Consider the following 12231-nt stretch of genomic DNA (forward strand, 5'->3'; position numbering starts at 1 on the left):
TAAATGGATTCAACTTCTTGAGTTAACATAGAAAGAAAATTTTTGGGTCATTTCACCTTGAAAATGTTTGTCAAGGTCAAAGTTTCATTAGAAAGCTTATCATTGATAATGTGGGGTTGGGGTGACCATATCTATCAAACTTTGGAGATAACTGGTAAAATATGCTTGTTTATCACAAACATGGCTGCCATTTTGTTATTCAGGTCAAGGACACACAATTAAGTGACATACATTTGCCTCACTTAGCAAAGTTATGATGCATATTGTGAAATTTAACAACAAATATGGCCGCCTTTTGATCATATTTGATTGTGACATGGATGGACGAAACCCAATGTACAAGTCCACTCCGGGCAGTGCCCGTTGGGGACTAAAAAGATCAGGAATAGGTATCTTAATAAAGTGAAGTCTGATTACTTACATCTAAGTTAGCGTCAAAGAGAGGCTCATCACTTGGGGGAGTGTCAGTCGTTACAGTTGCATTGTTAGAATTGTTGGCTGCATTGCTGCCTGGGTTACTGTTATTTCCTCCTTGTGAACTAACAGTTAGGCTGGGGTTCTGTTGCGGCGGTGGCGGTTGTTGCTGTGGTTGGGTTGGTTGAGGAGTGAGGGGAGTATGTGGCGTGAGGGGTTGCTGGATGGTTAGTTGTGAGCTTGGTGCCTGCGGCGTATGTGGATTTGGCATGACTGTTGTACTCGGATGCTGCGCTTGTGGTGTCTGCGGCGTTCTTGGACCATTAGATTGTTGTTGCTGCTGCTGTTGCTGTTGTACTGACTGTTGTTGTTGTTGCACCACCTGTTGGGGTGTAAGTGGTTGCTGGGGTGATGGAATCGGCATATCTGGGGGGTGCCGGAGTGGTTGTGTGCCCTGATTACTCCTTGGACGCCTCATCTACGCAAATCAAGAAATAGAAATACAAAGCAGTGTTTTAAAACCATTTGATCATTTGCCTCAAAACTAACTACTGGTAAATATAGATGATTGGTATACCTATCATATCAAAGAGTTGCTAAAAGACTACACCTGTTTTACTCAATATTTCACCAATCATATGCCGATGTTTGAGTACACAGGTATTGTTTTATTCATTTTTTCACCAACTGTATATCGGTAATTGTCAGTCACATATGTAGACATGTGACTAACAATACCCAGGTGTCCAAGTTTCAACACAACAACTGTTTGTAAAATAAAGAAAGTATAACTAAATTATACGATATTGTCAATATTACTTACCGGGTGAGGAATGCTGGGGTTAATTTGTTTTTCTACTGCCACTAAATCATTGGTTGCAATACCATCATCAAAATGGGACAATGTGCTTGGCCTTCCAGGCATACTGGGAAAGTTATTAGGTTGTGGGCCTCCAAAACTTGCTTGCGGCATAGGCCCCTGGGGTAGATGTGAAGTAGGACTGTTGAACTGGTCATAACTGCTGGGATACTGTGGACCACCTGGGCTTGGCCCCCTTGGTACTGGCTGACCACCAGGTGGACCTGTTGCTGGTGGTGGTGGTGCACCTGGACCTAGGTTGGGAAAATTAAAATCATAATTGCCTGGACCTGTCCATGAAAGAAAAGGAAAAAAATGCAGAAAAAAACACAAAAAAAACAAAACAGTTACTTAGGTGCAGACTACGGATGATAATGAAATTTTGACAAGTGTGAGGAGGGTGGACATACTCTACAAAATGACAGACACATTTTGGAGATTTCACAAAATTATATACAGAAGTGTATGAAATTTCTCTTATTCATATTGGTTGAAAAAAAAGGTGCTTTATCTACAAAACTATTCGCAAAACATGAACTCAAGAGGGCGCTATGTGGGTTCTCAGTGACTGGATTTTGTTCTTTTTCAGTTGATGGTTGACCTGTACCTACAGTGGCTTTCTTTGCCAATTTATCATAGTCGTCATCATAATACACTTTGTTAATATCTTTGTGAGGGGTTTTCAGTCATGGTAATAAATAAAGCATCAATTAAATGAAAACCAATCAACTGGCAACATTTTATTTCCTCAGTTGTTGTTCTATTAGAAGCAGTTTTACTGTCTGTACACAGTGGGAGTATAATTGATAAGGGAGTCTTGTTATGTTTGGCCAGGAAGCTATTTACATATTTAGTTGTATCTACCCAAACAAGTTAAGTGGTTGTCTTAAAATAGTAAATGAATAAAGCAGATACGCTGTTTTTGAACTACCTGTTGCTTTGAATGTGGCTAAAATATATATTTATTTCTCTATCTCAGAAGTATGTATTGTGGTTAAATCCTTAAGTATGATGTAAATTAATATTTATCTTGACATGGATGTATTTGTGATTATCCATGGTCTTAGGTAGACTTGTTCTCAGTGCAGTCTGTGTAGTCTCAACAAACACAGAAAGCTACTCAATATAAACAAGACTCCAAAATTAATTACATTTCCATTGTGTCCAGAAAATTAAAGTTTTGCTATCTACTAAAACAACAACTGTGGCAGTAATGCATGCAGGTTGATAGGATACCATTGAAACCAAATGACGATAATTTGTTTCACAACGCAATGTTGCACATTTTACTGGTATGTTTCAAAGATTTTGCCTGCAATTATTGTTTGAATATCGTTGTTGAAAAACAATTTCAGTCTTTTAGCCTGCCACAGAAGAACTCTTCTGGATTAGAGGAGAGGGGAAACTTGATAATTTCTGAAATTTTGTGTCAACTATGGAAGTATGAGAAATGGGACAAATTGGGTATTATGGAATGTTAATGTTAAATGATTTAGTTTGATAAAAATGGCAGACAGGTTTTTTATTGATAACATGCAATAATCCCAGTGGGATAGATGATGATAAGTGGAATGGCAGAACACTATCGTACCTGGAAACTGTTCTGGTCCTCCAGGGGGTGGCGGTAATGACGGGAATGGTGAATGTCCCATATGGTCAAAGTTATGCATGTTCATACTTCCCGGTGACATGGTATTATTTTTGAAGCGTTTGGCCCCCTGACATGGATCTGTAAGAAATTAAAAACATTAAAAATATACTTTTCACAGTTTTTTCTTATGCAAATGTCTCTCCACTATGTACACTACAATTTCTCCTTCTTTGGCTACAAAGTTAAGTGATTTTTTTCCAACATGGATATCACAGAAAGAGCTGACTCACAATTGACCCATGAACAGTCACATATTAGTTGAATGACACCGAACTAGATATCAACATGTTGTTCCTGGGCCAAAATTTGTACAGTTCTGTTGATTGGCCGTGTCCCTCAACGATCGACTTTTTTAATCGCACACAAGACCGATTGATTATATTGCACTTCGTTTGCCTAACATTACTGAGCCAAAATTATAGCATAACTATGACCTTGCTAACATACCTGCTTCTTCTTCTTTGATATCTGGTTTGAGTGGGACTGGTTTCCAGGCAGCTGATGCATCAATGGTGACTTCTTCAAAGTCAGCTGACGACACAGCGGTCAGAATACCCCACATGAACTGGTCTACTTCTAAACCCTCTAACAGAGCAGTTTTGCTGCAAGTAACAAGACATACAAAATTTAAAATCTCAGAATTTAAAAAAAAAATCCTCTACTTTTCAAAACATGATGATTTTGGATGTAGTGTTAAAACTGGGTATCAAAGATCACATGCACAATGCATCCTATATAATTCAAATTGATTGGTTGAAATGAATCACATGACTTCAATATGATCTACTAACATGTGATTGGTTGAAATATGTTTGATGAATACATCACAATATGTGAAATTCACTGCAATTGGTTGCAATGACTCGGTGATACAAACTCTACACTGATTGGTTGAAATAAATCACATGATCAACATGTGATGCAGACTGTGAACATTATTGTGGTTACTTACTTGCAGACAGGACACCTCCATGAACCCCTCTCACAGTTGAGTTGTAAGTAAGACTCCAAATCAAAGCACTGGATATGTTTACAGTCATGACCTCTAGCTGGCAGTGTGATTCTTCTGAAAGTGATGGGGTCTTTGAGTGACACTTTAATTGCTGTTTGTTCTACGCCATCCTCCCCATTCAATGTACTGTTGCTCGATGCTGCAACACTTGTGAAGTTACGTTTAACTACAGAAAAACAACAACACAATCCAAGATTTATCTACTTGTAATAGCAATGTTGCAATCTTTTTTTCCCTAAAAGTTGCTAAAAATAATAATGACTCAAACTTGCATGACAAATCCTGCAACTATTGATAACTTGCAGACATAACTCGAGAGGGCGCTATTTACTTCTCAATAATGGCAGTATTTGACCAAAACATCAAGTACCATAGAGGGCGCTGTTACATGAATGTCATTTCATTGCCACTCCTACAGCATAGAAAGACTACGTTTTGATAACATCTGTGTTATAAAAGTTGTGAGAGTAAGAACTGCAGAAGTCGGTGATTACTTAATCGCCTCTAGTGACAAAAATGTGCTTTTCCATAAATAATAACACCATACTTACTTTTGGTGATACAATGCTCAGCTGGTAAAAGACGTTTCCGAAGTAAGCCCTGTAGTACTGACCGAACTGTTGGTCTGTGTACCAACTGAAGTACAAAGAGGTGTGACTGAAATCAAATAAAAAACATGGTACAGTCAGCATCTTTTTATTACGTAATCTCCAGTCTCTTCTTTTTTCTTGTTTTCCACTCTTGGTTTGTGTATTTCTCTCAATCAAACTGGAATAAATCACCTTGACATACAGTCTGCACAAGCCAAATTTCCAACTTAGCAGACATACTTTGGTAAATAGTTTTGCCAAAATTTGGTGGGAAATTACTCAGCAGATGACTGTTTCATACAAGACAAAATTTGTTCACAGTTGTACTTGAAAATTATGGCAGGAAAATACTTGGCAGAGTACACTATTTTATAGATAGACAAACCTTTCTCAAAAATGTTGCAAAAATTTTTAGCGGGAAAATATTTAGCAGACAACACTTCAATAGACTTATCTAGTTCTTGTACTTACACAACAACATGCCGACACTGTTATTTGAATTGTATTCCTTCCTGGCTGACACACTTCTTTTAAGTATAGGGGCTTATGTGATGTTTTATTTTCTCCTCTCTCAATTGCAAGGGGATTGGCATTAACACTGACAGCTACTGACGCTGGCCAGTTCGTGTGCATCTGTCTGTCTTCGTGGTGATAACACTTGAACTGTAGCTCTAAATCCGACCTGTGATAAAAGAATGGAACAGAGTTTAGTAGATTTAAAAAACAGATATACACTATCTAATAATTTCTTTTCGCAATATTTTTAATCTAATTACATTTTAATTTTTCACCTAAAACCATGATTATCAACTCTATTTTTCAAAACTTATTGATGGAATACATATAATTTTTCTGTGAAATTACTCAGCAGACAGCTAGTCTTTGTAGACAAGTTGAAAAAACATAATGTTAGTTTGTTATGACTTACCTCCACATCAATGTCTGATGAACTGATTGTCGGAGGTGGAAGACGTGATTACTAACTGCCAAGTTGTGTTCTAAACGGAACGGTGCCAACACTACGCCATCGCGAACCGGAAATGTCAATCGCATCTCATCATTTAGTCCTGAAAGAAATATACAAAGTCAGAATTATTATCCAACATGTAAATATATGACCACAAAAAAATGACAGCAAAGTACAAACTTGTACTTAAATATTGTAAACTATCATTAGGGGTTTATAAATATGTGAGGGACAGACCCAGAATGGCTGTAAACCTATTTCCAGACCCCCACTTACCCACTGTTATATGTATTTGGGGTAAATATACTGATCACTATTCATGGCTTCTACATTATAGAAAAGTGACATCAAAATGAATTGAAATGAAACTCATGTATGAATCATACCAGAAGTCAAGGTCCTGTAGATTAACAAAAGTAGCTTAACTTGTAATTTGCCAGTAACAATTATCATCCAAAACCCAAACTATGCCACGGCAACCAATAAATCAACAGTAGCTCATGAAAAAATAAGATTTTTAGCAAGACTTCAACTAGTAACATGTAAATGTATATAACACATAGAACACTAACATGCAGTGGGGTCACAAAGAGTTTAAAGGTCACTGACCTGGTGGCATAGGAGGGGGCTTGATATCAGGAGGCTGGAACTTGACCTCAGCCCCTGGTGGTGACATTGAGATAAACTGCTGTGCCTGCTGCATGCTTGGTGTAACAGGACCCATAGGTGGCGTGCCATTATTCGGCATCCCAGGTGTTGGCTGATAGTTTATTCCATTCCTTCCTCCCTGCAATGATAAATACATAATTACTCACAGGCACAATAGCTTGTCCTTGAAGTCAAATAGCTCTATTTTTTCACGTCTTGGATAATATTGTTTAACTTTTGAGAAGTATACAGTTCAAATCTTCTAATTACCTGTCTTTTACTTGGTCATGGTACTATGAATTTTGACTAAAGTGTCTTGTACTTTCTCTCGTAAAAATGATAACAGAACTATTGTAAGACATACATTAAACATACGGTATTCACAGTCCATTGGCTATTGTGTAAAGTTACTTCCATTCACTTGTCACTTGTCTGTATTCAGACATTATATTGTGTTGTATTCCTTAAACGCTCTTGGAATATTATTTTATTTATTACTAATTGTGCATACATTTATGTATAACCTATAATATGTAATTTAATAATCTGAATGCAATCTACTTGTGTACATAACACTTTGTGTGCCGAGTGAGTAGAATATATTGACTAGAACTCCACATACACATACTACTCTGGCAACCAAGGTCTCGGTTTACTATTATAGATTGACACAATCTAAAACTATTGTTGTAAAATGTACATGTAAGCTATTGAATTGACTCTTGATAACTTAATTCCATGATCCTGCAATGTACATTTTTGGGAATTTTCAATGTTTACACTATCATGATCATGGATGGATTTGAGTTAAGAGTTGCAGAGCGGATGAATCACAAGCACTCGATAGTGTTAGTTTGTGTATGTGTATTAGTAAACTGATACCTGGGTTGCCAGAGTAGTATATATACAAAGTTCACTGAGAGTTCTAAAAACTACCATGTTTCAATTCTGTTTCATCAACTAAAATAATATGCAGAGAGATACAAACAAGGTCAGGACAACAACTGTGGATAGTCTAGTCCATTTGTCAGAACAGTGAAAGGTTACAGATATGTGCAAAGAAGTCATCAACTGAAAACATAAATTTGGGTACACTAAAAAAAGATGTAAAATCATGAAATCATAAAATAATATAGATACAATATATGGAAATATCGATTCATAAATTGTTACAGATGGGTTCAACACAAAATAAAGTGGTCATTTTCAAAGGAGAGAAATTTGAGTCAACTGTTGCCAAAAGTCATGTTGATGTTACCATACATAAAAAAAGGCGGGAAATCCTACCTGGCTATATCCCTGTGGATAAGACTGTGCTTGCTGCTGCTGCTGATATGATGGACCCATCTGTTGTCCACTACTGTAATTACCATAGTACTGGTTGGCCTGGTTCCCAAAATTCCCTGGTGCTGTTCGCGGTCTCTGCCCGGGGTAATTTGGTGATGGCATTGCCTGTGGATTTGGGTAGCCTCCTGGGGGTGATGGTTTTTGATATGGAGGTTGTATTGGTTGCATTTGTGGAAGTTGTTGTGGGAGATACGGACGATTACCATACTGCTGGAATAGAAAGTCCATGCTTAGTGAGAAACAATCATGTCAGAGAGATGAACAGCAACTGCAATCGAGCCCATCATCATTAAACCACAGCCTCTTTTACGGCGACGTCCAAAACACACGGTCAATATTTCGCAGTGTTGCAAAAGAAATAACAGCTCTGGTGTGCGAGAATGTCGAAGCCACCATTACAGTTTATTACAATAGAATGTATTGTAAAGATTTAGTAAAATTATGAAGTATCGTCTGTATCAATCTGATTAAAATCAGATCTAGTATACACGGTGCAATTTCTTTTTGGCTGTTACCTTTATTGTCGTTTGTTCTTTTGTGAGCACTCGCTACATACATCTCAAAGAAGATTGGGTTTGGGAAAACCAATGGTATTGTGTCAGATGTAGGCAATGGGCACTCACAAAAGAACAAACAACAGTAAATATAACAGCCAAAACAGAAATCGTGCCTTGTACACTACATCAGATTCCATCTCTATTAACTTATCTATGCTTCTAAATCATAAAGATATATAACCTTTCTATCATATATCATTTTTTAAAATGATTTTCAGAGTAATTTTTCAATATAACTATTCCCTCACAATTTCTCTTCCTATAATATACAAAACTTTTTACAAAATTTCTCTAGCATTTGATCGACAGAAGTCAGAGTATTCGAGGTATTAAACTGCATGCCAATGAACATGTCAAACAAACAAACAAACAAACAAACAAACATGACCCTGTTGGACAGGACAAGTGACCTCACCTGTTGTGGATAGCCCTGTTGGGATGGATTAGGTCTTTTCATAGGATACTGTTGTTGTGGACATGGCTGTCGTTGAGACATCTGCTGTGGGTTGTAGTAGGGATGGTTCTTGTTGAAATTAGACGGTATGGGACCTTGTTGATTGGGACCTGGATACTGTGCATTATAACCCATCTGGCGAGCCATCTATAGTGCAAACAAGAATGAAGTGAATTTATAGACAAAATAAATACCCACCAAGTCAAGGTTTCTCCAAAGAGACAGAGACAAAGATGAACACACACACAACCTGAAAGTCAGCCAAACAATGATACATACATGTACACATACAGGTAAACAGACACATACATATATTGCATGTACAAATACAGTCACACTCAGGCACATCTGCAGATCCACATAACAACTCAAACACACACACATACAGGATATATATACTCGGACACACAAACATGGACACATATTCAGATATACTCTCAGACATCTACAGACAGACACATGTATAGAGATACAGACACAATAACCTGCCAGACTTGTAAACACTCAGACATATCTACAGAGACAGACAGACAGACAGACACGGGCATATAGAGATACAAACACACAAGCTGCTAGACTCACATATTGAAACTCGGACACATCTGCAGATACAGACAGACAGATGCACCTATACAGATAGACACACACTGTCAGACAGATTCAGAGATAGATACATCACATACACTCACATTACCACACTGCTGATATTACCAATACATAATTTAAAGGCTAAATTCTACTTGTTTTCTCCATGTGGTTGTAGTATACAAGGTTATAACTTCACACATTTCACCACACAATTTATCTACACACATTTAACACACTGATACCACACGGTTAACTCACACAATTCACATGTACACATTCACATGAGGTAATTACCGTCTCATATCACAACAGTACTTCATAGCTGTCTAGATAGTAACACACTGTCAGCAGATTGACACACATAAAGAATGGCTGCTAATTAAGGTTTATAGCTTCCAAAGCTTATTGCCGTAAGCCAATATGTTAAACACTTTCTACTTTGTATAAAAAGCAAAATAATTCATGACCAGATTAACGTCAGAACAACACAGAACTTATTTTACAACATTTTTCATATCAGCTCCATAAAATTTGTACATTTTGCGACATTTGTCATTTTAAATCTGAACATAAACGGACATTTTGTTTGATCTGCCTCCAGATAAGTATACAGCATTACTAGATTTAAATCTACTACACTATTTCAGTGACCTCGCTGGGTCAAGGTCATGACCTTACCCATAATTCCAATGGGTGCTTAGTAGCTGACTGCTGACTCAGTCAAGCAGAAAATGTTTTATTGCAGTCCGTTGTACAGTGTGCATCATAAAAAGAAACATCTCAGGGACGTATTTCCCTTTTCATTTTTTACTGTTCACTTTGTTCAACTGCCGACATTTTCATCAGGGGTACTGTGTCGAGTTCTTTCTTTTAAGTAGGTCGGCTGAGATCAGCTATTAAGTGAAACGGATGGCTGTATATTTTATTTTCAGTGTTTTGAGTTGACATTGAGGAGCTGGCGGTCTAAAAGATCTCAAGGCTGTTCTCTGTAAAGTGATTGTCCTTTATAGAGTGAGGAGAAAACTATCAAATAAATCACACTTTATTGTATCACGTTTTACTAATGCTGTTCCATATTTAAGTTTAGACTATTTTATCACCATAACTATCACATCAAGCTGAAATATCACAAAGGGTACAACAATGGGTATGGTGACGACAGCACATCAGTTTTGATGTCTTTTATTTCTGTCAGTTGTACATGTACACCACACTGTGATTATTTTTAATATAATGCGCTTTAGAAGAAATGAAGATTATGATTAAGTATTAGGTTAGGGGGTCTAATGCTGATCCTACTGTAACCTAAACTAATCCTGACTCCCTAAGCTTTGATAAAAATTGTATATTTTATATTACACTTTTCAATATTCTTGCTATCACAAACAATGCAAATTTTTCTTGGTTTCAAATGATATATTTTTCATGTAGCTTTGTTGTATATGTATTTTTTTCAAATTAACATATCTCAGAGGAAGTGATTTTTTGACCCCTGTATTTAACATTGTTTCTCATTAGAGAAGTGAAAATGACAGGCAGGTCAAATATGTTTTCAGGTAAAATAAAATCCCATAAATAACTAGAGAGCAATCTTTGTCACCTTTGGGATAGACATATTGAGGTACACACACGTACACACGCACACACACACACACACACACACACATACATACATAGATGGAGAGAGAGAGGAGAGAGACACACATACACAAATACAATTATTCTTAAAATTCTGAAGTCCTGTATATTAGTTGTGTGACCTCTAATTAATCAATGCCTACTACAAATATTGAATGTATAGAAATAGTTCAATTTACGTCACTGAAATGGACAGAAATGTTCACCTTTAGTATTTGTTACATTAAATTGATGACAAGTGCTGACAGCTGAGTTACAGTGACTATATTTAGATCACAAAACAATCGTTTGTATTTACTAATTTTACAAATACTAACCTGGGGTCCATATTCCTGTTGTTGTTGTTGTTGCTGCTGCTGTTGCTGTTCTTCCTGTTGCTGGCCTTTCAATGCTGTCACTGTAGCTGTGGCCGTTGCTGTGGCTGTGGCTGCAGCAGCAGCAACAGCAGCTGCTGCCGCCGCCGCTGCAGGTTCAGGAAACTGGTTGTTTCCTGTTGTCGGTACTTGTCCTGGGTTGTTTGGTCCTGGCATATAGCCACTGAAAAGATACAATTGAAAATAATGTGTAACAGTTATTATGCAGAGAGGCAAAGCAAAAGAAATATCAAAAGTTGTTTTTTTTTTTTACAAAAAAAGGCTAGCGAGTATCAACTCAAAGGAGATCAGAGAATCAGAATTGGGAATAACACATCATTCAGTACTAAACAGAATAAAAGACTTTAATATGAAATAGAAAATTCACAAAAAAACAAACTAAAAATCATGTTTTTGTCATTGATATCATTCTTGAATAGAGAATCATGCATGAACACGATTTCTTATATTACCCATCACCCACTGGATCATTTACAGACATCCCCATTTTACTCATAGTCTCTTCCAAATTCAAAAGGTAGGACGGCATCATTACTACACTTAATGCTTTAGCAGGGGCGGGATAAGGAATAGTTTTGTTACAACACTTATAGAAGTGTTAGAATCTCTATTCTACACACCCCATCACAGCAATAGAACACTCCAGTTTCTAAAAGATTAGAAGAAACCATTTTTGCTTGGAAGGGAAGGCAGCAGACGAGTTGTTATATCTCACCTGTCAAACCCATCATGCACATACTGCATCAGATCAGCCCTAAGTGTAATGGAAAATGCCAAATAAATTGAATATGGTTATTTTTCACTTAGATATTTTAAACATAATAGTGTCTCTACACACACAGACTATTGTGTCGAACAGGGCATCTCATAAAGAGCAACTTTCACACATATCCCACAATGCAATGTAATATGCAGATTCTGTGATACTATGATTGGCATGTTGAAGTTTGCACTGCAAAAACAGCTCTTGACAGGCAAGATGTTTGCAGGAAAATAAATAGCGCCAATGCTGTTGTAGCACAACTGTACAGTTTTAAAAAATTGTTTATCCACATGCTGATCCACACTATGTATACATTTGTACGTATTTATTTGCTGAATGTTGCCTATCGACCAAGTACTTTTTGAGATA

General features: G+C 37.0%; 1 protein-coding gene across 5 annotated transcripts in view; it reads right to left on the reverse strand.

Annotated features, from left to right (window-relative positions):
* LOC144452562 (zinc finger MIZ domain-containing protein 1-like) overlaps positions 1–12231 on the reverse strand; it is a 127907-nt gene that overhangs the window by 5177 nt on the left and 110499 nt on the right. For all 5 annotated transcript variants that reach the window (XM_078143667.1, XM_078143669.1, XM_078143671.1 and 2 more), the window contains 13 exons: positions 11815–11853; positions 11043–11262; positions 8461–8646; positions 7429–7698; positions 6103–6280; positions 5455–5593; positions 4998–5208; positions 4488–4593; positions 3877–4102; positions 3372–3526; positions 2865–3002; positions 1238–1563; positions 422–892 (listed from right to left, as the gene is read on the reverse strand). In XM_078143667.1, the coding sequence (XP_077999793.1) occupies positions 422–892; positions 1238–1563; positions 2865–3002; positions 3372–3526; positions 3877–4102; positions 4488–4593; positions 4998–5208; positions 5455–5593; positions 6103–6280; positions 7429–7698; positions 8461–8646; positions 11043–11262; positions 11815–11853 (2665 nt within the window). The remainder of the gene's footprint in view (positions 1–421; positions 893–1237; positions 1564–2864; positions 3003–3371; positions 3527–3876; positions 4103–4487; positions 4594–4997; positions 5209–5454; positions 5594–6102; positions 6281–7428; positions 7699–8460; positions 8647–11042; positions 11263–11814; positions 11854–12231) is intronic.

The sequence above is a fragment of the Glandiceps talaboti genome, chromosome 22 (genome assembly GCF_964340395.1).
Source record: "Glandiceps talaboti chromosome 22, keGlaTala1.1, whole genome shotgun sequence".
Lineage (NCBI taxonomy): Eukaryota > Metazoa > Hemichordata > Enteropneusta > Spengelidae > Glandiceps > Glandiceps talaboti.